Source organism: Oncorhynchus masou, chromosome 8, assembly GCF_036934945.1.
Source record: "Oncorhynchus masou masou isolate Uvic2021 chromosome 8, UVic_Omas_1.1, whole genome shotgun sequence".
In the NCBI taxonomy this organism is placed as follows: domain Eukaryota; kingdom Metazoa; phylum Chordata; class Actinopteri; order Salmoniformes; family Salmonidae; genus Oncorhynchus; species Oncorhynchus masou.
Genome location: NC_088219.1, coordinates 37193313 through 37220189, shown reverse-complemented (window position 1 = coordinate 37220189; position 26877 = coordinate 37193313). Strand labels below are relative to the sequence as shown.

At 42.0% G+C, this 26877-nt stretch overlaps 1 protein-coding gene across 3 annotated transcripts; it reads right to left on the bottom strand.

Annotated features, from left to right (window-relative positions):
- Nucleotides 1-105: 105 nt before the first annotated feature.
- Nucleotides 106-22843, bottom strand: tcf7l1a (transcription factor 7 like 1a). Of its 3 annotated transcripts, none has more exons than XM_064972366.1 (12): nt 21889-22843; nt 21671-21752; nt 21157-21320; nt 11371-11454; nt 9346-9463; nt 3324-3417; nt 3101-3187; nt 2270-2386; nt 2018-2183; nt 1776-1883; nt 1603-1690; nt 106-1491 (listed from the first exon to the last, which is right to left on the bottom strand). In XM_064972366.1, exons 1-12 carry the CDS (start codon nt 22072-22074, stop codon nt 917-919), a joined length of 1869 nt encoding a protein of 622 aa, XP_064828438.1. In that variant the 5' UTR covers nt 22075-22843; the 3' UTR covers nt 106-916. The 3 variants fall into 3 exon arrangements, with proteins under 3 accessions (XP_064828438.1, XP_064828439.1, XP_064828440.1); XM_064972367.1 differs by having other exon boundaries at nt 21671-21749; XM_064972368.1 differs by lacking the exon at nt 21671-21752 and having other exon boundaries at nt 21889-21968.
- Between the last annotated feature and the right edge of the window lie 4034 nt (nt 22844-26877).

Below are 26877 nucleotides of genomic sequence, written 5' to 3'. Positions count from 1 at the left end.
CTTCAATGATGAGATCCATTGAAGTTGCCTTGAGTTCATGTCAAAGACCATCCTACCAAAGGCAAAGACCACACAGGAACAGAAACACACAGATATGGGCAAAGACACCTTTCAGAAATAAGTAGATGTTTATTATCAACAAAGACTCAGTCATACAGGAGGGGGGATTTATAAAAGAGTAGGGGGGGGGGACAGATCTGCACTCATTACTACCAAAGACAGAAATTATTACTTTGATCTATTGTTCTTTAAAAAAAATGTGCCTTTACATTTTTGTATTTCATACAAGTAACAAATTGGACAAATTCATCAAAAAAAGGTAATATTCTACAATACCATTTGACTAAAAATATGCTTGGTTTCACGAAGACAAGTTAAAAAGAGGTGGTCAAATATTGACCAATAATTGTTTTCTTTTCATACTAATATAAAACCAGATCTACTATCTAGAAAAGGTAAAAAAAAAAAAAAAAAAGTTTATTTACAAACAGAGACAAAAAAACAACAAAAAAAAGAAAAGGAAAAAGTTGATCCTAATTCAAAGGCAACAGGTTATTGGTTATTGCAGGCTTTTTCCCCAGCCCAGCACATGATTCAGCTAACCAACTAATCATGATCTTCATTTAAACCACTATTCAAATTGGGTGTATTGCTGCTCTGGAGCTAAAACCCTCAAGGAGTTGTTCACCCCTGCCCAGAGTAGAGTACCCTCCTATCCACTGATACAGGGTCAGATAGATTTCCATCCCACCCATGAATATGGATAGACTGTGCATAAAGGATCTGGGGGTAGTGTAATGCTTACGGCTTGGGAAAATCTGATCCTAGAGCAGTGGTTAGGGTTAGTGTAATGCTTAAGGTTAGGACTGGGCATAGCAAAATTGTATCCTAGATCTGTGGTTAGCATCTTTGGGTTTCAATGATTATTTCTGGTGACGAGGGAGAGAGGCTGGGACTGGAGCATGGCATGATGGGAGCTCATCGTCGATTGGTGGATGGAGGTGGTAGGGGCTAAGCCAGAGGTGAAGGGGATTGGTCCAGTAAGGAGCGGTGGAGTCTGGTTACTGGATGAGCTCATGTGGGGAGAAAAGGGGGGATGAGAGGAAGAGGATTGAGAAGAAGTGGACTTAGTGGTGAGGGGCAGGTGTGTGTGAGTGAACAAGTGTGGGTGTGTGTGAGACTGGATGTGGGTGTAAGTCTGACCGTGTGTCTCCCTGTGCGAGTGCGGGCGAGGGGGTTTGGTGGTGAGGGAGAGGGGCTGGACCTGCTCAGGATGTGTGTGCTCAGAGTGAGAGTGTGTGTGTTCAGTGTGTGTGGGTGCGGGAGCGGCAGGGGAGGCCAGAGCAGTGGTGGGCGTGGCTGGAGAGTCCAGGGAGGAGGCGGGACTAGCCTGGGACAGGTGTGTGTGTGTCAGGTGTGTGTGAGAAACACTGGGCCTCTCCTGAGTTCCATACGACACACATGACTTCTTGGGCTGTGGAGAGAAGTGCTCTGGAGAGACAAAAACAAAACACTGATCAGTCTTTGCTGTTAGTTTCCAGTAATGTCAAAAAATATAGTTTGGTCACTTCTCATAATTCTCTGGTCTTGGAAGTCACTTACCCTCTGGAGCAGCAGACTGGGTGTGTGTTATTTGTCCATCAGGAGCCGTCTCTGGCCTGCCATCTCTCTTCCTCTTCTTTCTCTTCCCCTGCACACAAACAACCAATCACATCACACCCCCCAGCTCAAAGCAACCAATCAAATCACTACTAAATGTTTACTATAGTACTTACGTAGTTGTCTCTAGCTGACCATCCAGGGTAGAGTTGGGAGTGTAGCTGTCTCTCTTTACGGGCCATATCGTAGTATTTTGACTGCTCCTCACGAGATAGAGAGTGCCACTGTAGAGACACACAAAGGGTTAACACATACTCCCTTCTGGAACATAGGCCACCGACAACAGTTTTCAGTATGAACACAGCCATTGTATAATCCTCCAAAGAAAGACAGTGTGCAAGCTCACGCTGCCACTTACCCTGCGTCCCAGTATCTGGTTGATGGCAGCGCTCTCCTTCAGCGTGCACTCTGCCACCACCTTGGGTCTCTGCTCCTTCATGTACAGCATAAAGGCATTCAGAGGCTTTTTCACATGGGGCTTCTTCTCCTCCTCTTTCTCTCTGTCCCCCATGGATACGCCACACCTACACACACCAGACAGAGACAGTCAGTGAGTCGGCAAGAGGTGTTAATATGTGTGTGATGGAAAGGTGTGTGTTTGGATGCGTACCCGTGGCGGTTGCCGTCTCTTGGTTCCTGTTTGATCGCCGTGGAAACGATGGCAGGGTGAGGGACAGACGTCTGCAGGGACGGGACCATGTGGGGCGAGAAACGACTGGCCACCAAGCTGTCAATCACACACACAGGTCCATTAAGCATAAATACCATTTGAAATGACAATTGTATTTATTACAGCAGAGGTTCTCAAAGTGGGTCCGGGGCAAGAGCTCAAAATATAACGATCAATAAACATGTTTTTAATGAATATTACTAATAACCGATGAAACACATTTTGATCAAGGGATTCACGTAATAAGTTGAGGGAGCAATATCATTTTCTTCATCTCCAGTAGATGTTAACAACCCTGGACAACATGGACCAGGGAGGCTCACAGGGGGATATTGGTATCCATAGTACTCCAATTACTCATTATCCAAATCAATACTTCTTGTATTTAATTTAAGCATAAAAGAAAAAGCGGCCACGTTTTCTCTCTGCGTTATGGCAAATTGTGTAGAATTCTAGGATATTATCTTTAATGCGGCAACAACATAAATCTCTGCCCCATGACAAATTGTGTAGAATTGCAGAAAATTAGCTTGAACACTGCAACATTTTCTCACCGATGCCAAAAGGCAGGCCTTAAAAATGTTATTTTCCAGGCCCCGACACTTGGTTCATCCAGGCCGAAGTCAGAGTAAAAATGTTCTATTTCAAAAGGGGTCCAGGCCACAAACAGTTTGAGAGCCCTTGCTTTACAGATATAAGTCCAGTCTCTATAGTATTAAGTCTCCAGAGCAGTAATACATGGATGTGTGAGAGTGATTAGGTGAGCTGTACCTGGACATAGAAGAGTTCATGGCGAGAGCTGCAGGGTAGGATGGTCTAAACCCCCCCGCTGGAATACCGTACATAGACTGGCCCGGCCTGGAGACAAAGAGAGAGAGGGGAAACAGTGCCACTTGTGTTGCAATATCATTCATTCAGCTGGAAATTGTTAGCAAAATAAACTAAACCATCATTGTATCCATCACAAGATGGTAAATGTGAGTGTGTGACTCACAGCCAGCCCAAAGGATGTGTCATGTGTCCCATGCCTCCAGGAGAGAGAGGGTAGTAGGGGGAGAGCTCTGCTGGGTGGGGAGTGCGGGGAAGACCTGGAAGGTGGAGAAGGACAGTGGAGAGAGAGCAACACACACACACACACAGTTAAAGTCAGAAGTTTACATACACCTTAGCCAAATACATTTAAACTCAGTTCACAATTCCTGACATTTAATTTTAGTAAAAATGCACTGTCGTAGGTTAGTTAGGATCACCACTTTATTTTAAGAATGTAAAATGTCAGAATAATAGTAGAGAGAATGATACATTTCAGCTTTTATTTCTTTCATCACATTCCCAGTGGGTCAGAAGTTTACATACCAAATACTAATTGAGTGTATCATTGCCTTTAAATTGCTTAACCGGTTTTTGAGACTGGTTTTTGTTCGGAATTTCAGATGACTGACGTGCCCAAAGTAAACTGCCTGTTACTCAGGCCCAGAAGCTAGGATATGCATATACTTGGTAGCATTAGATAGAAACTTCAGTGTTTTCTAAAACTGTTAAAATGTCTGAGTATGAGAGAACTGATATGGCATGCGAAAACCCGAGGAAAATCCATCCGGAAATGTAATTTGAGTCCATAAGAAATACAAATAGAAAGGACCCATATTGCAGTTCCTATGGCTTCCACTAGATGTCAATTCTTTAGAAAGGGTTTCTGGCTTGTTTTTTGAAAAAATGAACAAGTAGTTGGAAAAACTACAAGGTGTCTCATTAGAAAAGTGGTATTGTTAAAGCGTGAATGAGGTGCGCACTCTTCATTATTTAGCTTCCCTATTCAACATACTATTCTCCATCTTAAACATTATCGTTTATTTAGATAGAGTACCTGAGGATTAATTAGAAACAGCGTTTGAATTGTTTGGACGAACTTTACTGGTAACCTTTTGGATTAGTTTGTATGCACGTTGAATGAGTGGATTACTGAGATCATTGGCGCCAACTAAACAGACCTTTTTAATATAAAGGACTTTATCGAACAAAATGACCATTCATTGTGTAGCTGGGACCCTTGGGATTGCAAACAGAGGAAGCTCTTCAAAGGGTAAGTGATTTATTTAACCACTATTTGTGATTCTGTGACACCTGTGCTGGTTGAAAAAGTATGTGTGTGGGGCGCTGTCCTCAGATAATCGCATGGTATGCTTTCGCCGTAAAGCCTAAAAAGAGTAAATCTGACAACGCAGATGGACTAACTTCTTATGGCTGGGGGGCAGTATTGAGTAGCTTGGATGAATAAGTTGCCCAAAGTAAACAGCCTACTCCTCAGTCTCAGTTGCAAATATATGTATATTATTATTAGTATTGGACAGAAAACACTCTAAAGTTTCTAAAACTGTTTGAATGACGTCTGAGTATAACAGATCTCATACGACAAGCAAAATCCAGAGGAGAGATCAAAACAGGAAGTGAGAAATCTGAGCTTGTATGTATTCACCAGAGTCCCCAATGAAATCCCCTTGAGATATGAAGGATGTTGCACTGTCTAGGGGTTCCACTAGATGTCAACCATCAATAGAAATTATAATGAGACTTATGGTGTTGTGGGAGTGAATGATAGCAGAATCAGTCAGGTGTCTGGCAGTCAGCCATTTTCTGATCATGCTTATTCTTCATGGTAGTCACTTGCGTTCCAGGGCTCATGAAGATGGGAAGGAATAGTCCGGTCAGAACTTTATTGAAGCTATATGTTAAAAACATCCTAATGATTGATTTTGTACATAGTTTGAAATTTTTCTTTGACCTGTAATATAACTTTTTGTCCGATGACCAGAATGAGCGTTTGGATATGTATACCAAAAGCGCTAACAAAACAAACATTTATTGTGGACCTGCGATTTCTGGAGTCCTTTCTTATGTCGATCATCAAAGGTAATGGAATATTTATCATGTAATTTCTTGTTTGTTGACGTCAACATGGCAGCTATTGTGACAAATGTTTCTAAGCGCCGTCTCAGATTATTGCATGGCTGGCTTATTCCGTAAAGTTTTGAAATCAGACACAGCGGTTGCATTAATTAAGGAGAGGTATATCTATAATTCCATGTGTATAACTTGTATTATCATCTACATTTATGATGAGTATTTCTGTTGAATGATGTGGCTATGCAAAATCACTGGATGTTTTTGGAACTAGTGAATGTAACACGCCAATGTAAACTCATATTTTGATAAATATGAACTTTATCAAACAAAACACACATGTATTGTGTAACATGAAGTCCTATTAGTGTCATCTTATGAAGATCAAAGATTAGTGATTAATTTTATCTCTATTTGTGGTTTTTGCAACTCCTCTCTTTGGCTGGGGGAAAAACAATGGCTGTGTTTTTCTGTGGCTATGTGGTGACCTAACAATTGTTTGTGGTGCTTTTGCTGTAAAGCATATTTGAAATTGGATACTGTGGTGGGATTCACAACGAGAATAGCTTTAAAATGGTATGAGACATGTATGTTTGAGGAATGTTAATGAGATTGACGTTTTGAAAATGGCGCCCTACACTGACTGGCTGTTGTCATATCGCCCCCGTTAACAGGATTGCAGCCATAAGAAGTTAACAAGAAGTTAAGCTTTTAAATGATGACACATTGTATTTTCATGAATGTTGAATATGATTTTTTTATTTTGAATTTCGCGCTCTGCAATTTCACAGTAAGGTGTCGAAGGTGTCCGCAAAAAAGTTTAACTTGGGTCAAATGTTTCAGGTAGCCTTCCACAAGCCATAATAAGTTGGGTGAATTTCAGCCCATTCCTCCTGATAGAGCTGGTGTAACTGAGTCAGATTTGTAGGACTCCTTGCAGGGGGCAGTATTTTTACATCCGGATGAAATGCATGCCCAAATTCAACTGCCTGCTACTCATCCCCAGAAGATAAGACATGCATATTATTAGTACATTTGGATAGAAAAAAACTTGTTTCTAAAACTGTTTGAATCATGTCTGAGTATAACAGAACTTATTTGGCAGGCGAAACCCTGAGGACAAACCATTCAGATTTTTTTGTTTGTTGAGGTCACTCTTTTCAATGGGTTTTCATTGGGAATCCAAATTTCTAAGAGACCTTCTTGTAGTTCCTATCACTTCCACTGGATGTCAACAGTCTTTAGATATTGGTTGAGGTTCTTCCTTTGTGCAATGAAGTACGGCCATCTTGAACCAGGGTCACTTGAAGATAGAGGCATGTGACCAGAAAGCATGCTACAGTTTGTTTTACTCCTGTATTGAACACAGATCACCCAGTCTTCAATTTTATCGATTATTTACATTAAAAAAATACCTAAAGTTGTATTACAAAAGTAGTTTGAAATGTTTTGGCAAAGTTTACAGGTAACTTTTGAGATATTTTAGTCACGTTGCTCAAGTTGGAACCGGTGTTTTTCTGGATAAAAAGCTCCAAATAAAATGGACATTTTGGATATATATAGACGAAATTAATCAAACAAAAAGGACCATTTGTGATGTTTATGGGACATATTGGAGTGCCAACAAAAGAAGCTCGTCAAAGTTAAGGCATGTTTTATATTTTATTTCTGCGTTTTGTGTGAAATATGCTACCCTCTTTGTTTACGGAGGTGCTATCCTCAGATAATAGCATCGTTTGCTTTCGCCGAAAAGCCTTTTTGAAATCTGACATGTTGGCTGGATTCACAAGTGTAGCTTTAAATTTGCTATCTTGCATGTGTGATTTAATGAAAATTTGATTTTCATAGTAATTTATTTGCATTTTCACTGGCTTTTAGCCATATCCCAGAGAGGTAACCTGTTGAGTGTAGGGGGCAGTATTTTGATGTTTGGATGAAAAACGTACCGAAATTAAACTGCCTATTTCTCAGGCCCAGAATATGCATATAATTGCCAGATTAGGATAGAAAACTAAGTTTCCAAAACTGTCAAAATATTGTCTGTGAGTATAACAGCACTGATATTGCAGGCAAAAACCTGGGGAAAATCCAACCCAGAAGTGGCCTCTATTTTGAAAGCTCCATGTTCCATAGCCTGCCTTCACTCCATTTAAAGGGATATCAAATCAACCAGATTCCTTTTCCTATGGCTTCCCGATGGTGTGAACAGTCTTTAGACAGTTTCAGGCTTTTATTTTGAAAAGTGAGCAAGAAAGATCACATCTCGTTACTGTATGGCTGGGTGCCAGCAGCGTTTTGCATGCGCAACAGCATGGAGCAGCCATTTTCTCTCTCTCCTATTGAAGAAGCTACAGTCCTGGTTGAGATATTATAAAAACAACCTGAGGATTGATTAGAAAAAACATTTGACATATTTCTACGAACATTGCGGATACTATTTGGAATTTGTCTGCGATGTCGTGATCGCTCGAGCCTGTGGATTTCTGAACATAACGCACCAACCTAATGGAGGTATTTTAGATATAAAAATAATCTTTATGGAACAAAAGGAACATTTGTGTAACTGGGAGTCTCGTGAGTGCAAACATCTGAAGATCAAAGGTAAGCGATTTCATTTATTGCTTTTCATGACCAATCTACTTGGCTGCTAGCTGTTTTTAACATTTTGTCTACTGAGAGAGATGTTCTTACATAGACGCTTGGTATGCTTTCGCCGAAAAGCTTGATTGAAATCTGACACGCCAGGTGGATTAACAACAAGCTAAACTGTGTTTTGCTATATTGCACTTGTGATTTCATGAAAATTAAATATTTTTAGTCATTTAATTTGAATTTGGCGCTCTGCAATTCAGAGGTGGTTGACGAAAATGATCCCGCTCACGGGATGGGTGCATCAAGAAGTTAAGCCATTTTGCCACAACTTTGAAAGTTTGCTTGGGGTCATTGTCCATTTGGAAGATGTCTTGAAATGTTGCTTCAATATACCCACCTCATTTTCCTACCTCATGATGCCATCTATTTTGTAAAGAGCACGAGTCCCTCCTGCAGCAAAGCACCCCCACAACATGATGCTTCCACCCCCGTGCTTCATGGTTGGGATGGTGTTCTTCAAATGGCAAGCACCTCCCTTTTTCCTCCAAACATAACAATGGTCATTATGGCCAAACAGTTCTATTTTTGTTTCATCAGACCAGAGGACATTTCTCCAAAAAGTACAATATCTGTCCCCATGTGCAGTTGCAAACCATAGTCTGGCTTTTTTATGGCGGTTTTGGAGCAGTGGCTTCTTCCTTGCTGAGCGGTATGTCGATATAGGACTCGTTTTACTGAGGATATAGATACTTTTGTACCGGTTTCCTCCAGCATCTTCACAAAGTCCTTTGCTGTTGTTCTGGGATTGAATTGCACTTCTCTCACCAACGTACGTTCATCTCTAGGAGACAGAACGCGTCACCTTCCTGAGCGGTATGACAGCTGCGTGGTCCCATGGTGTTTATACTTGCTTACTATTGTTTGTACAGATGAACATGGTACCTTCAGGCATTTGGAAATTGCTCCCAAGAATGAACCAGACTTGGAGGTCTACAACTTTTTTCTGAGAACTGATTTTTTTGATTTTCCCATGATGTCAAGCCAAGACGCACTGAATTTGAAGTTAGGCCTTGAAATACATCCACAGGTACACCTACATTTGACTCAAATTATGTCAATTAGCCTATCAGAAGCTTCTAAAGTCATGACATAATTTTCTGGAATTTTCCAAGCTGTTTAAAGGCACAGTCAACTTAGTGTATGTAAACTTCGGACACACTGGGATTATGATACATTGAATTATAAGTGAAATAATCTGTCTGTAAACAATTGTTGGAAAAATTACTTGTGTCCTGCACAAAGTAGATGTCCTAACCAACTTGCCAAAACTATAGTTTGTTAACAAGAAATTCAGGGAGTGGTTGAAAAACGAGTTAATGAATCTAACCTAAGTGTTTGTAAAAACTTCCGACTTCAACTGTATGTGTGTTATATATATATATATATATATATCTCTCTCTCATAAATAAACACACATCCATTGTTACAGAGAGACTAGCGAGAGGGATGAGGAGGTTCCATACCTGTGTCAGGTGAGAGGTGAGGAGGGGGTGTCCGCGGGGGGAAGGGGTCTGGACTGTAGGACAGGAGGGGAGAGAAGGGGGGCAGGTGACCGTGCTGCACCACTGGTACCTTATTGGACTAGAGAGGAGAGAGCGAGAGGGATGAGAGCAAGAGATTAGGAACAGAGGAAAGTTCATACGGTGTCTGGTCACAAGGAGTAACAGTTTCTCCCCGAGGTGGACTTTTCACTACATTAAGCATGCATATCGGGATATTATTGTTGACAATATATCATATAGTTTTGACAATATCGCAATATTATTTGCCTTATTTGCTTGTTCTTTATCTTTTTAAATAGGGATCCACATTTTTCCCCCAGCACTTATTCACATGACTGACAAACTTGTTTTCTCAGGACTCTCGTCCCTCTGCAGCAGACATATGAGCAGCAATATGTTTGGAACGTCGAATCAAAATAAATCAGTACCGTGAGAATCACAATACATTTTGTATTGGCACCTAAGTACCGTGATAATATCGTAGCGTCCGGTCCCTGGCAATTCCCAGCCCTACTGTGCAATGCCTTAAAATCTACACATGAGCCTAAGGGCTAGGGTTGTTTCTGGGTAGGGCCTCTCTGTCTGACTATTAATGACAGGGGATCAGTCCTCCATGGCAGAGCAGGTCTATCCTCAGATACACAACACACACTGGCTAATACTCACTGGAATACAATTCCGCTCATCTCATACACACTCACTCCGCCGGTCTTAGACACACACACCCCGAGGTGTGAAAGTCCTGTGTCTCCAGGCAGATTAACACTATTCAGCATGAACATTCCAGTGTCTGTCTGTAGCGAGTTTGAGGGAGGTCAGGTGTCAGGTCACCTGAGTGCTTTGTGTGTATGTGTGTGTGTGTGGGGGGGGGGGGGCACTCTAGGAGACAATCTACATGGCATATACTAACAGAGCAGGGTTACATACCCAGGTAAGTTTTGTAAGAAAGACCAGGTACTTAGCAAGAAGCTAGCTTGAGCAACAGTTGGCCTTTAAGATGTCAGTCAGGGTGTTTTAACTTTATTTATTTAAACTTAACTCGGCAAGTCCATTAAGAACAAATTGTTATTTACAATGAGGGCCGACCATTCCCACACTGCCACATAGGGCTGCACAATATGGGAAAAATCTAGGCCTTATTTTTTTACCAAATATTGCAATTACAATTTGACTTGCGATTTAGATCAAAACACTTGGGGGAAAGTTGGAATATAATAGTGGGCACTTCGAATACAGTGTTTGACATGACAAATAAAAAAAGACGGAGTAGTTGTGACAGGGTAGGAAACAAAGTGTTGGTCAGTGTTTCCTAGGGGACCCTAAAACCATTGGTTACATTAAAATGGTCTCTTAGCTACGTCATGTAGCTAACATTCACGCTTTGCCTATTCCCCTTTGATTTTGAAGAAACGTGCTGATTTAGGCCTACACCATCCCTAGTACAAGGCTGTATTAGCTAGCTACGTTTGCTCTGACTCAGTCGATTTATTAGCTAGCTAGTTAGCCAGACATCTAACTAATGTCAAAAACATTAGCGTTAGTGTCAAAAACAATACATTTTTGAAACATGCTAAGACAAACTAGCTGTTTGCAGACAGTAAGATACACAAACAAAGTGTAATTATAGAACGCTTGCAGATTTATATTTAGTAAAGTGGAAATCAGCATCGTGGTCATCAACATCTTGTTGCATGTGCTGCATTGACCATGCAAACTGAACGCAACAACTGCTCCTTGAGGGACAGGGGTGGGAGCTTGGTCTGTGTGGAAAGTGGCATGGAGAGAGAGAAAGGAGAGAGACGTCTCAAGCTGCGGGGGAAACTATTAAATGGACGCTACACACGGTGCAGTAGCGTATCACATTTAGCAAACCAAACATTGAAAAAATGTTATATAAAGGTGAAGTAAAAACCCAAACTGGTCCGTGCATCAATACCGTATAGTAAAATACAGTATACCGCCCAGCCCTAAGACACACAAACCCACCATGTGAGCGGGGGAGGTGGAGCGAGGGTCTTTTAACGCAGAGGTTCCAGGAACATCCAGCATGGGCCACTTCATCTGTAGATACTGGAGAGAAAGACAAAGGAATGGGGAGAGAGAATTCAAAGATTTAAAGACTGCGTGCAAACAATTAAGCACTACACAATTTTTTTTAACTTTGTGGACAAACATATCATGAAATGGGTACAGCTGGTAGGATGTGTGTGCGCTAGTGTGAGAGGTGAGAATGAGAAGTGAATTCCGATGACTCTCCACATGAGTCCTGGTCGGATTACTTTCTGCAGACATCTGGTGAGTGTATCAGTCAGACTCCAGCTGTACGTCTCTCTGCATGAAGGTTTATGTGTGGGAGCGCATTAGTTTAGAAAAGCAGCGGGCACACACACATGCTTTTAACGTAGGGCACAACCTCTCAGCGGTCAGTCACCACTCCAAGGTGGTGAGACAGGAAGGAAGAAGGGATAAGATATAGGGCTAAAAATGGACATGGCAATATAGGAGTAGAAAAGGGGAGAGTGTCGGGGAATGTGTGTCAGGGTTGTGGTATAATGTTCACAGCAGACCAACATGCTACGCCGAGTCGCTGACTTTCAGTTGAGGAAAAAAAACAAGAGCACACGCACGTCATGGATAAGGGTCTCATTGTGTGGCAGGTCAAATAAAACTCAAATAATGAGGACCACAAGAACATAATAAGTGTTTGCCTGTGCAGGGAGTGTGTTCACTGCACAAGGAGAAAGTGTAGGCCCTGTGTGTGTGTGTGTGTGAGGGAGAGTGGGGCTGAGCACACACACATATACCCCCACTCCAAGGCCCCAGGAAGTTCTGGCTGTGAGTTCTAAATGAAACCAGCTGTTAGAAATACCATACCGATGAAGCCTACACAACTCTGCCTCTCCCTCTTTATCCCTAAACAATCAGTAGTTTGCTGTACAATCATGATGTTGATGCATGGCTGGAGGCTAAATGTACTGCTTCTAACAAAACACCAAGATAGAAACCACACACACCAACACCCCCTTCCCTCCACTTAGGTTTGGGAATGCTATTCACCATAAATGAAAAAGGTGCATAAACAGCACACAGCTTGACATACAGGAGTGTCCGCCGGCCAGGCGACTAGCCATCTTTTAAATAAGCATGCCATTCTGTGCTTACACTAAACCTAAATATAAAACGCAACATGTAAAGTGTTGGTCCCAAGTTTCATGAGCTGAAATAAAAGATTGTCCCAAATGCTGTGCACATATTTGTTTACATCCCTGTTAGTGAGTTTCTCCTTTGCCAAGGTAATCCATCCACCTGAAAGGAGTGGCATATTAAGAAGCTGATTAACCACCATGATCATTACTCAGGTGCACTTCGTGCTGGGAACAATAAAAGGCCACTAAAATCTGCAGTTGTGTCCCACAACCCAATGCCAAAGATGCCTCAAGTTTAGGGAGTGTGCAATGAGCATTCTGACTGCAGCAATGTCCATCAAAGCTGTTGCCAGAGAATTGAATATTCATTTATCTACCATAAGCCGCCTCCATCGTTTTAGAGATTTTCTCAAAACAGAAACTATGGGATTACATAACAGAAGACTTTCTGCACAAACTGTCAGAAACCATCTCAGTGAAACTCATCTGCGTGCTCGTCATCCATACCAGGGTCTTGACCTGACTGCAGTTCCACGTCATGTCCAACCTCAGTGGGAAAATGCTCACTTCGACGGCCACTGGCATGCAGGAGATGTGTGAATCCCGGTTTCAACTATACCGGGCAGATGGCATGCAGCATGTACAGCACTGTGGGGAGAGCAGTTGCTGATGTCAACGTTGTGAACAGAGTGCCACATGGTGGTGCTGAGGTTATGGGTAGGCATAAGCTACAGAAAACAAACAACTTGCATTTTATCTATGGCAATTGGAATGCTCAGAGATACCATGACGATATCCTGAGGCCCCTTGTGGTGACATTCATCTACAGCCACCACCTCATGTTTCAGCATGATAATGCACGGCCTCACGTCACAAGGATCCGCACACAATTCCTGGAAGCTGAAAATGTCCCAGTTCTTCCATGGCCATACTCAGACATGTCACTCATTGAGCATGTTTGGAATACTCTGTGTCGACATGACAGCACATTCAAGCACGTTCCAGAAGAGGAGTGGGACTACATTCAACAGCCTGATCAACTCTATGCAAAGGAGATGTCGCACTACGAGACAAATGGTGGTTTTCTGATACCTTAAGTAGGGGCGTGTATCTGTGACCAACAGATGCATATCTGTACTCCCAGTCATGGAAAATCCATAGATTAGGGCGTAGTAAATGTATTTAAATCGACTGATTTCCTTATGAACTGTAAATCCGTAAAATCTTTCAAATTGTTCCATGTTCCGTTAATATTTTTGTTCGGTGTACATAGGGCAGCAGCCTCTAAGGTGCACGGTAGAATAACCGGGTGGTAGCCGGCTAGTGACAGTGACCAAAGTTCAGGGCAGGTTACCGGCTAGTGGTGACTAGACTATTTAACAGTCTACTTGACAGTTCTTCAGTCTCTTTCCCAGCTTTGATGCACCTGTACTGACCTCGCCTTCTGGATGGTTGCGGGGTGAACAGGCCGTTGGCACGGTTGGCTGATGTCCTTGATGATTTTCTTGGGCTTCCTCTGACACCGGATGTTATTTATGGCCTGAGGACAGGCAGCGTGCCCCCAGTGATGCGTTGGGCAGATCGCACCACCTTCTGGAGAGCTCTGACACAGCCCGACACGATGTGAAGGTAGTGAGGGTCTTTTGCCTCCTTGGGTTGAAGAGGACCTGTTGCGCCTTCTTCACCACACTATCTGTGTGGGTGGACCATTTCAGATTGTAGCTTTTCAACCTGAAGTTTTTCCTGTCAATGTGGATGGGGGCAGTTTCCCTCTGCGGTCTCCTGAAGTCTTCAATCAGCTCCTTCCCTTTGTTGATGTTGAAGCATTCAGACCCTTTTCCCAGTTCTTTGATGAAGCACCTTTGGCAGCTATTACAGCCTCCAGTCTCCTTGGGTATGACTAGGGCTGCACATTTTGGGGATATTCAGAGGTGGAAACATTCCATGGAAATATATGGGAATTAATATTAATACCATTTAAAATGTAGATGTTATTTTTGCATTGGATATATTTACCATATCATATGGAGACAGAAACAAAGATTTTACCTTATCATAAGTAGACAATTGCAAATGATTAAATCCTTCCAAAATAAAATAAAAATGTAGTTACAAATTGAACTTTAATTAAATTAAACTCTTCACATGGGATGATTTCACTGAAAAACAAAAGGGAATATCGAATGACGCCCAATGACCTATCACATCCCCAAAAATGTTTTTCAACATACATCTGTAAAATGATAGTCTAGAAACTAAAGCTTTGGTTGCCTTCCTCTCAGGCTTCCATGTCTTCTCCCTGGACCTTCTCAATGTCCACCTCTTGAACATCAGACTGTGAGGCCTCCTTTTCACTGTCACTTTCCAACCTTGTTGAGGGTGGTTCAGGCAACAGGGGAAAGAGCCTCAGATCCGCAAAGTCCCTTCCACCAGGTGGCTGATGAGATATGTCGGCACGACTGCCATATTGCATCTCCAACCCAAAGCCCTTGCTCGGAAGTGTACTTCGTCAGACCGCCAAGAACCTTGCTCTCATCCAGGCCAAGGTGGCGGGACACGGTAGTGATGACACCATAGGCCTTGTTGATCTCTGCACCAGACAGGATGCTCTTGCCAGCATACTTGGGGTCCAACAAGTACTCTGCAGTGTGTAGGTGCTTCAGGCAGAAGTCTTCACACATTTTGATGCATTTCAGAACTGCAGTTTCCTCTGCTTGGAGCAACAGTGAAGTGGGCAGGGCAGTACGAATTTCTTCCCTTACATCTGCAAGCAGAGTGAACATCAGACAGGATAGCATTGTCTCCCTCAATCCGTGCAAAGGCTACTGCAATAAGTTTCAGGAGTTTCAGGCTGCTTACCACAAAATACATCATCCACAAGGATCCTCTTGATGGGGCTTTCCATATCAGCAGACAGTGATATGGCTATTTTTTGGAGACTCCTTCCCACCCCAGGAGACTGTCAAACATGATGACAACACCACCCCAATATGGGTGTTGCTGGGCAGCTTCAATGTGGTGCTATTATTCTTCTCACGTTGCTTGGTGAGGTAGATTGCTGCTATGACCTGATGACCCCAAGTACCTAACCATTTCCTTGGCTCTCTTGTAGAGTGCATCCATTGTTTTCATTGCCATGATGTCCTTGAGGAGCAGATTCAATACATGTGCAGCACAGACAATGGGTGTGATGTGAGGATAGGAGTCCTCCACTTTAGACCAAGAAGCCTTCACGTTTGCAGCATTGTCTGTCACCAGTGCAAATACCATCTGAGGTTCAAGGTCATTGATAACTGCCTTCAGCTCATCTGCAATGTAGAGACCGGTGTCTGTGCTCTTGTAGAATGCTGGTTGAGGTATGGAGATGTAGTTCATTATTCCCTGCCAACGAACATTCAACCACCCACCCAAGATGACTGCAACGAAGTCTGCTTTCTCTGTGATTTGCTTGACCTTCACTTGAACTATGTTGAACTCTGCATCCAGCAAATGAGTAGATAAGGCATGTCTGGTTGGAGGGGTGTTTGCTGGACGAAGAACATTCCGAAATCTCTTCCAATACACATTGCCTGTGAGCAGAGGTGAACCAGTTGCATACACAGCTTATGAAAGACATTCATCAGCATTTCTCTGACTGCATTCCTCCATTGAGTCAAAAAAAACTTCTGATTCCAGGAGGACCATGAGCTGTTGCTATCGATAAGGTGTCTAATTCATAACCTTCACCTCGAATAGAAGTAGAGGGACCTTTGTCAGAGGTTGCTTGTTGTGAGCGCCGAGGGAACTTTATGCACTTGGCCAGATGATTCTGCATCTTTGTTGCATTCTTCACATATGATTTGGCACAGTATTTGCAAATGTACACAGCTTTTCCTTCTACATTAGCTGCAGTGAAATGTTTCCACACATCAGATAGTGCCCGCAGCATTTTCCCGTGGAAACAGGTGAATCAACACTCATAGCAGGCTCAAGCAAGATAAGTTTCCGCCACCATGTGGGGTTTAAGTTATAAATGATTTAAACACTTTGCTGTAGACTACTATTTACTTGTTGAATTTTTTGGAAAAATAACGTTCCCAAAGTAAACAGGCTATTTTTCAGGATCAGAAAATAGAATATGCATATAAATGATAGCTTAGGATAGTTGATAGCTTATGATAGTTTCCAAAACTGTAGAGATATTGTCTTTGAGTATAACAGAACTGATATTTCAGGCAAAAGAATGAGAAAAATCCAAATCAGGAACGCAGCGGTTTCTAAATAAGAGTCCCTTCCTATGCTTCCCTATTGAGCAGTGAATGGGAAATCAACGAGATTCCCTTTTCTATTGCTTCCTTAATGTGTCTAGTATCACAAGACAGTTTCAGGCTTTTATTTTGAAAAATGAGCCTGAGCGACAGCATTGCGTCAGTATCCACCCGATGGCTGTGTATTTCTCACGCAAAAGACAGGGGTAGCCATTTTCCACCCGGTCTTACTGAAAAAAGCTTTGTCCCGGTTGATATATTATCAAATAGATATTTGAAAAACACCTTGAGGATTGATTATAAACAACTTTTGCCATGTTTCTGTCGATATTATGGAGCTAATTTGGAATATTTTTCGGCGTTGTCGTGACTGCAATTTCCGGTCGTTTTCTCAGCCAGAACTAGCGGAGCTATTTTTGGCTACAAAAATATTTTTCCTGGAAAAAAGGAACATTTGCTATCTACCTGGGAGTCTCGTGAGAAAAAAAACATCTGAAGCTCATCAAAGGTAAACTATTTAATTTGATTGCTTTTCTGATTTGTGACCAGATTGCCCGCTGCTAGCTAGGCATAATGCTATGCTAGGCTATCGATAAACTTACACAAATGCTTGTCTTGCTTTGGCTGTAAAGCATATTTTCAAAATCTGAGATGACATGGTGATTAACAAAAGGCTAAGCTGTGTTTGAATATATTTCACTTGTGATTTCATGAATGTGAATATTTTCTAGTAAGATTTTTTTTGTCTGTTGCATTAGGTAGTTACATTAACAAAGAATCATGTAATATAAAATATATTCACCCTACCCAGTATTTGTAAACAAAACTTACCAGAAAGCATGTAGTCCTTGGCTCAGACAGTCTAGTAGTGTGGGCTCAATAGCATCTCATTAGTGCGTAAGATCTTGAGAATCAGCTATACATGTGACAGGAGAATGCACTGCGCATGCAGAGGGTTGTAATTCCATTGCACAGCTATATTCAAGTCTCTCCAGAGATTTTTGAATGGGTCCAAGTCCGGGCTCTGGATGGGCCACACATGGACATTTGGGGCAACAGGTAGCGTAGTGGTTAGAGCGTTGGGCAAGTTACCGAAAGGTTGCTAGCTCAAATCACCGAGCTGACAAGGTAAGAAAATCTGTCATTCTGCCCCTGAACAAGGCAGTTAACCCACTGTTCCTAGGCTGTCATTGTAAATACAAATTTGTTCTTAACTGACTTGCCTGGTTAATTGAAATTTAAATAAATTCAATTTAAAAAAATCTAAAATTGGGATAGTTCAACCAAAATATGCCACAAGACCATGTGTATCTTGTGTGTATCCCACAAAAAAAAGGTTCACTGTTATAAGCAATTACAGCCTCAAGTCTTCTTTGGTATGACACTACAAGCTTGGCACACCTATATTTGGGGAGTTTCTCCCAATCTTCTCTTCAGATCCTCTCAAGCTCTCAGTTTGGATGGGGAGCAAAGCTGCACAGCTATTTTCAGGTCTCTCCCCAGAGATGTTCGAACGGGTTCAGGTCTGGGCTCTGGCTGGACCAATGACATTAAAAGACTTGTCCCGAAGCCACTCGTGCATTCTCTTGGCTGTGTGCTTAGGGTTGTTGTCTCGTTGGAAGGTGAACCTTTGTCCCTGACTGAGGCCCTGAGCAGGTTTTCATCAAGGATCTCTGTACTTTGCGCCGTTCATCTTTCCTTCGATTCTGACTAGACTCCCAGTCTCTGCCGCAGAAAAATATCCCCACAGCATGATGCTACCACCACGCATCACCATAGGGATGGTATTGGCCAGGTGAAGAGCGGTGGTTAGTTTCCTCCAGACCTGAAGCTTAGCATTCAGGCCAAACAGTCCAATCTTGGTTTCATCAGACCAGAGAATCTTGTTTCTCATAGATAGTCCTTTAGGTGCCTTTAGGCAAACTCCTAGCAGGATGTTATGTGCCTTTTACTCACGGGTGGTGTCCGTCTGGCCACTCTGCCTGATTAGTGGAGTGCTGCAGAAATACGTGTCCCTCTGGAATGTTCTCCCATCTCCACAGAGGAACTCTGGAGCTCTGTCAGAGTGATCTTAGGGTTCTTGGTCACCTCCCTGACCAAGGCCCTTCTCCCCCGATTGCTCAGTTTGCCCAGGCAGCCAGCTCTAGGAAGAGTCTTGGTGGTTCCAAACTTCTTCAATTTAAGAATGATGGAGGCCACTGTGTTCTTACGGACATTTTTTGGTACCCTTCCCCGCATCTTTGTCTCGATGCAATCCCATCTCGGAGCTCTACGGACAATCCTTTGACCTCATGGCTTGGTTTTTACTCTGATTTGCACTGTAAACCGTGGGACCTTTCATAGACAGTTCTGTGCCTTTCAAGGATGAAACAGGATGCACCTGAGCTCAATTGAGTCTCATACTTAAAGCAAATACAGTATATTTTTTTATACATTTGCAAACATTTCTTAAAACCTGCTTTCGCTTTGTCATTATGGGGTATTGTTTGTAGATTGATAAAGGGGGAAATGATTTTATCAATTTTAGAATAAGGCTGTAACGTAACAAAATGTGGGAAAGGTGAAAGCGTCTGAATACTTTCCGAAGGCACTGTATTGTAAATAACATATTTCTGTATTTAATTTAATAGATTTGCAAACATTTCAGAAAAGATATGCATTTCATTATGGAATATTGTGTGTAGATGGGCGAGAATTTTTTATTTATTTAGTTGAGCCGATAACAACAAAGACACTGTATAAAACAGGAAAATCTATTGTTTTACTGCACTGGGTGGGTCTTTCATTGTAGGCTTTATTAAGAAGGATATCCAGGTGCCCTCCAAACCATGTGCCCATGATCATATATTTAGACTAATACAACTGTTGTAGATTTAGGTTCTTCAACAAATATTCACCAGTCATAAATACATTTTTCAAATAACTTGCATATGTTCTAATACCTTCAAATATGATTTTGTGCAACTGACCTCATTGTCCCATGTGAGTTCACTCTTCAGATGGTCGGTATCTCTCGCTCAGTGTGTGTGTGTGTGTGTAAAGGTTGCAGTGTGTGTTTATGTAAAGTGTGAGGCCCTCTGGCGTGTGTTTACTCCACATTGTCTCACTGGACTTAAAATACCAGGAGAGAAGGCTGTCGACAGCACACACACCATTCACAAAGAGAGAGTGAGGTAGCGAGACGTGTTAGAACAGTGTCAGTAATCTCTCCCAGCATCCCCTCCACAAATTCACTAATGCTTAGGGGTGACTGACAACCAAGTGTGTGTGTGTTGAAAGCTCACCAAGTGAGTAAAATCAGCAACTTAAGGCTGAATCCATCCCCAACACTCCTGTCTAACTCCAACGCGTGCGTTAAAAGAGGAAAGGGGCCAGAGCAACTCTCCCTGGGGTTACAGTATCCGTGGGGGTCCACCTACATCAAGCCCCGATCACAGAACGTTACACACTTAACTTTCAGTCCTGGTCTAGAGTGCATCTGATTTCACCCTTACTGTTTTGGATACCCCTGGAGTTTTTGTTCCATATTTTGGTGAGGGTAGACACTGGACAACACACATGGTGGTGTGCTATGATTCAGCTATTGTACAATTTACATTAGCATCTTCACTCAGACAGAGAGGTGGGCATCTCTTACACTCCTCTCTAACGAGGAGGAGGGAGCATTAACCACGGTGCTGACTAAAGTCAACACAACCTCCACTGTGTGTGCATGTGGTAATGATCTCCTGTGGAGAGCAACATTAGGTCAATTGAGCTTCTCCACCTCATGACAACAATAGCTCATTAATACCTGGAGAGGGAATGTAGAGGCAGGCAGGGTATGTGAGTGGGGGTGGGGTGGGGGGTAAACGTACATGTTAAAAGAGCAGCTTCTGCCAGTTGTGTCGTAAGGACTATTTTTCACATCGGAGTTAAAAAGCTAAGATTTAATGTCTTATTAGACACAAACAGAAAGGACTTATGGGATAAACCCAAAGCAAACAAAAAAAACAATGTTAACTACAACTAACATAGGTACGCATGGTTGGTGATGACAGAGATACTGTAGCATCTATACATGTCTCTCTCTCACACGTGCACACATTCCTGCATCAGCGTTTTAGCAGGACGGTGTTGAGGCCTGCCTGCTGCCGAAACGCTAGTGTGTTATCATAACACACCATTAATCGCTACGAGACATATTACACTGCTCAGAGTCAGAGCACACACAGAACTCATCGTTCACCGTCCCTTATAACACACACCAGACATCACACACTAGATACACCGCCACACCACATAGAAAGCTATGTTAGTCTAGCAGCCTTTCTTGCAAAAAATATTAACTAAAGATTGAGTGTGTTTAATGCATGTTCGTGCATGTGTGACTGACTCACCGTCCTGGCACCGGGTGAGAGGGCTCCGGGAGAGAGGTAGGGGTTGCCAAGGTTCCCCAGGTGACTCAGGTTAGCTAGGTTACCCAGGTCAGGGATCATCAGTAAGGGATAGCCAGCATATGGAGATGCCTTGAACAACCCACTGTCGTGTTGCTGTCTCAGAGCTGGAAAAGACACACACAGTTAACTTTAGCAATTGCTGATCCACTCCCTCCTCTGAGCTGGGGGGATAGACTGGGGTCAACAGTGCTCATTGAATTGAGAGAGAGGAGGGGGCGGAGGGATAGGAAGAGGGAGAAAGGAGGGTTTTGGTTGTTTCTTATAAGGGGTGTAAAATGACCTCATTTCAACAAAGCTTATTTAAATGAATGGGGAGATAAAGGGAGAATGGGAGGTAGAAAGAGATTGTAAAGATAATGCATAGGAAAACGAGAGAAAATGGGGGAGCATTCATAAAAGATCCGTGAGAGTTACAGTTATAGTTTTACTAGTGAGTTTGTAAAGTTTTAGCTACCTTCTGCAAAGAACTCTCTCTGCCTGACATAGCTCTCCCAATCTGGTCTGTGCTGCTGGGGACGTCTGTGACTGCCTGCCTGCTGACAAACACAAACCGTTTGTAAAACAACACAGATTGGTAGCTAGAAGACAACGGCTAGTACTGTACTGCAGTGGTTTATAGAGTGATTAGATCTTCCGTCACATTAACATTAGGTAATTAGACAAAGTAGTTACCTCGGAGTCAGACGAACTGCTGTTGTTCTCCGTCTCGTTAACCAGCGAGGACTTGACGTCGTCCAGGTCCCGCTCAGAGGACACATTCTCGGCTGTTTTCTCCTCCTGTTCCCCCTCGTCTTTAAACGAAATTAACTCGTCGTTTGCCCCCAAATCATCGCCTCCTCCCCCGTCCAGCTGCGGCATCTTGGATTTCGAAACAGTGTGGTCTTGCTGTGGAAGTCCTGTTTTAGCTAGCAGTTAACTTACTCCGTTCGGAAAATATCCAGTTCCAAAAACCCTACCTCAAAACACTTAGCTACCTAGCTAACACACGATATTATTTATATTTCCAAGCTTTTCAGTGGTAGTAACGATATAACCCATAAACAAGAGACTATTTATTGCAAACCCTGCAAAAATAAGCATTCAACGACTGTTCATTTTTGTTAGCTACAGTCGCTAAGCTAACTACAGTAGCTATTTAGGTAGCTGATTTCTTGACTTGTCCCCCTCGTTCCTTGTTGCGTCTTCTGGGATAGAAAAACAAGTTACAAAACACACCGACGAAACCAAAAAGTTAAATCCATGAATATTTGCATACGGGTGTAATTTTTGTTTTTATATATAGCTAGGTATCTCCTCCAACTGAAAGGGAAAACGACAACAATGAAAAGTTGTGCGTCGAAGTTCGCTGAAACACGCACGCACATAAAACTTTATCCTGTTTCCCCCCCCGAGTAAAATCCATCCGAAGTGAAGTCAGCTCACCAGCCCTACTTTCTTGCTTATTTCGTCGTCCATTATCGTTAAAACTGAGAAAAATGTAATTGTTGTGACTTCGAGAAGAAGTTACTCGCGGGCTGTCTGTGTTCTGTTTTTGTGTGTCTGTGTTGGCGTGGGAAAGAAGAAAAGTCGCTTGGTGTTTCTGAAGTGGAGTGGAAGGAAGAGAGCTAGGCCGCCGCCGGGAGACTGGGGGAGGGGGTGAAGAGACAAGAGGGAGGGGGGAAGGGAGGAGGAGGGAAAGAGGGGGAGGAGGTAGACAGGGGGAGGAGGGAAGGAGGAGAAAGGGAGGAGGGAAGACGTTTGGGCGGAGAAATGCCAGTCCAGCCATCAGTCATGTGTCGAACCTGATCTTTCCCAGTTGATTTCTTTAAAATTAAAATAAAACATTCTTAAATCAGTGTGAAAGTTCTGGCAATCTTTGCCATGTCTGCATTAGTCTGGATTGCACACTGAATATCGCTGTTTTTTCACTACACTGAATTAGATTGGATTTGCATTGGCCATGTACATATTCGTGGTGTGAAGTGAAGAATGTACTATGATGATAATGCGCATGCACCCATCCCTATCATAATCCCACCGCACACCAATGAGTTAATGAGACAATCCAGATAGCAAAATGATATTGAAAGACCTCTAAAAGAAACATTTTCCAGTCATTGAAGTTAGGTCCATTTTAGGTTCTGAATGAAAGATGGAAATATCTTCGTTTTTTCGGATGTCGAAAATAGGTATTTTCTGGATGTTGAAAATATGTATTTTCTAGGCGTTGAAATTAGGTTCATTTTCGGATCTGAATGAAAGTTGAAAATATAAAAAGGAACCAACTAAAGATTGCAACATATATTTATTATTGATACAATCTGTCACATGTACTTTTATGTTAGCTTTTTTCAGAAATCTTTAAAGGTGGCCAAAACAGTCAACAGTTACAGTAACAACCCTTCTAGATAACTTGTAACAGTCTAACAAGGGCTTGAAGTCGCCTAGGCTAGATAGGGCTAGTCAACTTCTTTCACCAATTGGCTTCAGCCAGCTGGTGTGCGAACAAAATTGACCGTGGGCATTATGATTGCGTGCAGCCGCGCTCGGAATTGACGATTACTTGGGTGTTGCCAACTATGGGTACGTGGGCATGGTTGAAATAAACTAAACCAAAAGAAAACTGTTAGAGTGCCCTTCATTCCGAATTTTTTCCTATCAGCTCGCAAATCTCCGTTTTGGAGGAGACTGACTTTAATGACATACATTATCCTATTTACACTGTATAGTTTATTTTGACACTAGAATGAATGTTTTTGATTCATATCAATGCCACATAGGCCATTGTCAAACGGCGACATTACTTTTTAGGCAAAGCCACTCTTTAAAACTGGCAGTAATGATGTTCAAAGTAGTCAAATCTACATAATAAACCAACAGACCACTTCAGGTACAATAACAGTCACAGTAAAGGTCATATATTTTGTTGTATTGCTATGACTGTTATACAGTGCCTTCGGAAAGTGTTCAGACCCAATGACTTTTTCCAAATTTTGTTACGTTACAGCCTTATTCTAAAATGTATTAAAAAGTTCACCCCCCCTCATCAATTTACACACAATACCCCATAATGACAAAGCAAAACAGGTTTGTAGAAATTTGACTAATTTATAATTTCAAAAAACTGAAATATAACATTTACTTAAGTGCAGACCCTTTACTCAGTACTTTGTTGAAGCACATCTGGCAGCGATTACAGCCTCGAGTCTTCTTGGATATGATGCTACAAGCTTGGCACACCTTTGTTTCTCACATTCTTCTCTTCCGATCCTCTCAAGCTCTGTCGGGTTGGATGGGGAGCGTTACTGCACGACAGCATTCTGCAGGGATATGAAATCCCATCTGGTTTGCACTTAGTGGGATTATCATTTGTTTTTCAACAGGACAATGACCCAACGCACCTCCAGGCTGTGTAAGGGCTATTTGACCAAGAAAGAGAGTAATGGAGTGCTGCATCTGATGACCTGGCCTACACAATCACCCGACCTCAACCCAATTGAGATGGTTTAGGATGAGTTGGACCGCAGAGTGAAGAAAAAGCAGCCAACAAGTGTTCAGCACCTGTGGGAACTCCTTCAAGACTGTTGGAAAAGCATTCCAGGTGAAGCTGGTTGAGAGAATGTCAAGAATGTGCAAAGCTGTCATCAAGGTAATGGGTGGCTACTTTGAAGAATCTCAAATATAAAATCTATTTTGATTTGTTTAACACTTTATTGCTTACTACATGATTCCATATGTGTTATTTCATAGTGTTGATGTCTTCACTATTATTCTACAATGGAGAAAATAGTAAAATAAAGAATACCCCTTGAATGAGTAGGTGTGTCCAAACCTTTGACTGGTACTGTATATATAATTTCCTGATCTCATCTCTCAGATACAGGACAGACACTTTGAAACAAACTTCTTATTTATTTATTTTTTGTTTGTCCATGTATGCATCTGTTACTCAATATGTTTCTATGGGCTAATAGCAGTAAGGCCAAATTCAATGTTTAATCAAAATGTTATTATTTATATTTATACCTGAATTGGGGTCTAAAAATTAAATCAAATATTTAAATGATCGTTGTTATGACCATCTGAAAACAATTCCCCTGGCTTAGACTTGTAATAGCCAGTGTGTAGAATAATACCCAGATATGCAAAGGAGGATATTGCATATTTCTACCTTTCTTTGTGGGCCTATTTAGGATACATCTCCATGAAGAGATTGACATCAATTATGTATTTCTGTGTGGTACAGATCAGGGACCCATAATCTGTACTACACAGAAATACAAAATGGATGTCAATCTCTTCATGGAGATGTATTCTAAATAGGCCCACAAAGAAAGGTAGAAATATGCAATATCCTCCTTTGCATATCTGGGTATTATTCTACACAATAATTCAATTATTCAATTAAATTATGTTACTGGGTGTAAATTCACTTCACTTACTGTAGATCAAGAATCTAAATATATATTTTTTTCAAACTCGAGGTGTCATGTCATGGCTGGCACCCCCTTCTTTCTGCAGACATCATGGAAAACGAGATCACATAAAAAATAAAACAAAACTGAGGGAGATTTTACATAAATTATTTTACCAAACTTTTTTCATCTGCACAATTCTTTCAGTAAATGTGTTTTTAGGTCAAATGTTCAGTGTAAATTGTTAAAAGTAGTTGTGCATAGAGTACGGTTTGTTAAACTTTGAAATCAATGGTTTCTGAGTCTTGACGCATTTCAGTTATCGTGGAATTGCCCATAGATAAGCAACACCATCAGATTTGCCACCAATGCTTCTTATAGGACACATCACTGCACTCTATACTACTCTGTAAACTGGTCATCTCTGTATACCTGTTGCAAGACCCACTGGTTGATGCTTATCTTAGGCTTCACTCCCCCCTATCTGAGATATATCTACTGCAGCCCTCATCCTCCACATACAACACCCGTTCTGCCAGTCACATTCTGTTAAAAGTCCCGAAAGCGCACACATCCCTGGGTCGCTTGTCTTTTCAGTTCGTTGCAGCTAACGACTGGAACAAGCTGCAACAAACACTCAAACCGGACAGTTTTATCTAAATCTCTTATTTCAAAGACTCAATCATGGACACTCTTACTGATAGTTGTGGCTGCTTTGCGTGATATATTCTTGTCTACCTTCTTTCCCTTTGTGCTGTTGTCTGTGCCCAATAATGTTTGTACCATGTTTTGTGCTGCTACCATGTTGTGTTACTACCATGTTGTTGTCATGTTGTATTGCTACCATGCTTTGTTGTCATGTGTTGCTGCCTTGCTATGTTGTTGTCTTAGGTCTCCCTTTATGCCGTGTTGGGTTGTCTCTCTTGTCGTGATGTGTGTTTTGTCCGATATTTATTTCATTTTTTCTTATGTTTAATCCCAGCCCTCATCCCCGCAGGAGGCCTTTTACCTTTTGGTAGGCAGTCATTGTAAATAAGAATTTGTTCTTAACTGACTTGCCCAGTTAAATAAATGTTAAATAAAAGCTAGATGGGTATCGACTTAGAAAACCAGTCAACATTAAACACTTATTGACTTTAAGGTTCTCAATTAATAATTATGACATATCAATAACACCCCCCCTTTCAGGGAATCTGCAGAGCCCCTTTCTGTCTCAGAAATCCACTGAGAGAGAGACGCCAATCGAACCACAGTCCCCAAAATCCCT

Bases quoted from the DNA above. Each gene is read 5' to 3' on its own strand.
- tcf7l1a (XM_064972366.1), bottom strand. From the start codon at position 22,074: ATGCCGCAGCTGGACGGGGGAGGAGGCGATGATTTGGGGGCAAACGAC. The intron at 21,321-21,670 runs GTAGCTAAAACT...TGTCTTTTCCAG, and splicing joins GAGAGAGTTCTTTGCAGAAG to CTCTGAGACAGCAACACGAC. The intron at 2,387-3,100 runs GTACAGCTCACC...TGTGATTGACAG, and splicing joins ATGAACTCTTCTATGTCCAG to CTTGGTGGCCAGTCGTTTCT.